This window comes from Antrostomus carolinensis, unplaced genomic scaffold (assembly GCF_000700745.2).
Source record: "Antrostomus carolinensis isolate BGI_N321 unplaced genomic scaffold, ASM70074v2 scaffold44577, whole genome shotgun sequence".
Taxonomy (NCBI): domain Eukaryota; kingdom Metazoa; phylum Chordata; class Aves; order Caprimulgiformes; family Caprimulgidae; genus Antrostomus; species Antrostomus carolinensis.
Genome location: NW_010328944.1, coordinates 9,428 through 10,196, shown reverse-complemented (window position 1 = coordinate 10,196; position 769 = coordinate 9,428). Strand labels below are relative to the sequence as shown.

Here is a 769-nt window from a genome sequence, read left to right as displayed (position 1 = left end):
CTGACGTACTGCAGCTCCTTGCAGACGGCGCTGCAGTACTGGCATTCCTCGTTGCTGTTCCACTCCTCAGCATAGTACTGGTCTGGACACGGGGCGCACTGTGTCGGGCTGCTGGCTGTACAGTGCTGCTTTACGTAGCTCCCAGGAGGGCACTGGTCACACAGCAGCTGGCGAGATGTCCGTGGGTCGTAATGGGGATACTTGGGGGGAGAGTCGTCCTGGATGGTCCACTTCACGGAAATGTCCAACAGCTAGCAACAGAAAAATACACCATCGCTCACTTTAGTTCTGGGGAGCACTGTGGTTACAAAGAAACCTACATTTTAATGGGTCTAATCATGTCACTATCTTAAAAAAACTGTTTGCATTAGATATTGTTAAAACATTAGCCAGCTTCTGGACTCTCCCATGTCTGCCTTAGAACAGGAAAATTTTAGGGTCTTCCGCAGCAAATCTTCGCAACATAAGAACTTCCTTGTTCTTCCAGAGACGTAGATCCTATTCTTCTCCCATTTACACCCTTTTAATATCACTGGGCAATGACCTGTTACTGTCTGGCGGCAGAGAACCTGGCCTATTAGTTTCACTGGCACTGCGCTCACTGCACAGCAAGGTGGGGATTATGCACCATTCGTGTTCTTAAGCATCAAGTACTTGAGACGTAAAAGCAATGGTAAGTACCCGAGCATACAAATCTGACCAGCTTACTCCATCGTTACTGCAGGCACTTTTAAAGGATGACTCCTTACATTATTTCTTCTTCCTAGCA

The 769-nt window shown here is 47.6% G+C and overlaps 1 protein-coding gene across 1 annotated transcript in view; it reads right to left on the bottom strand.

The window, feature by feature from the left end:
- Window positions 1-251, bottom strand: part of TNFRSF11B (TNF receptor superfamily member 11b) — a gene marked incomplete at its 5' end in the record, with an annotated part of 6,849 nt that extends 6,598 nt beyond the window's left edge. Inside the window, 1 exon segment of the mRNA XM_010172383.1 lies at window positions 3-251. Within this exon segment, the coding sequence (XP_010170685.1) occupies window positions 3-251 (249 nt within the window).
- Between the last annotated feature and the right edge of the window lie 518 nt (window positions 252-769).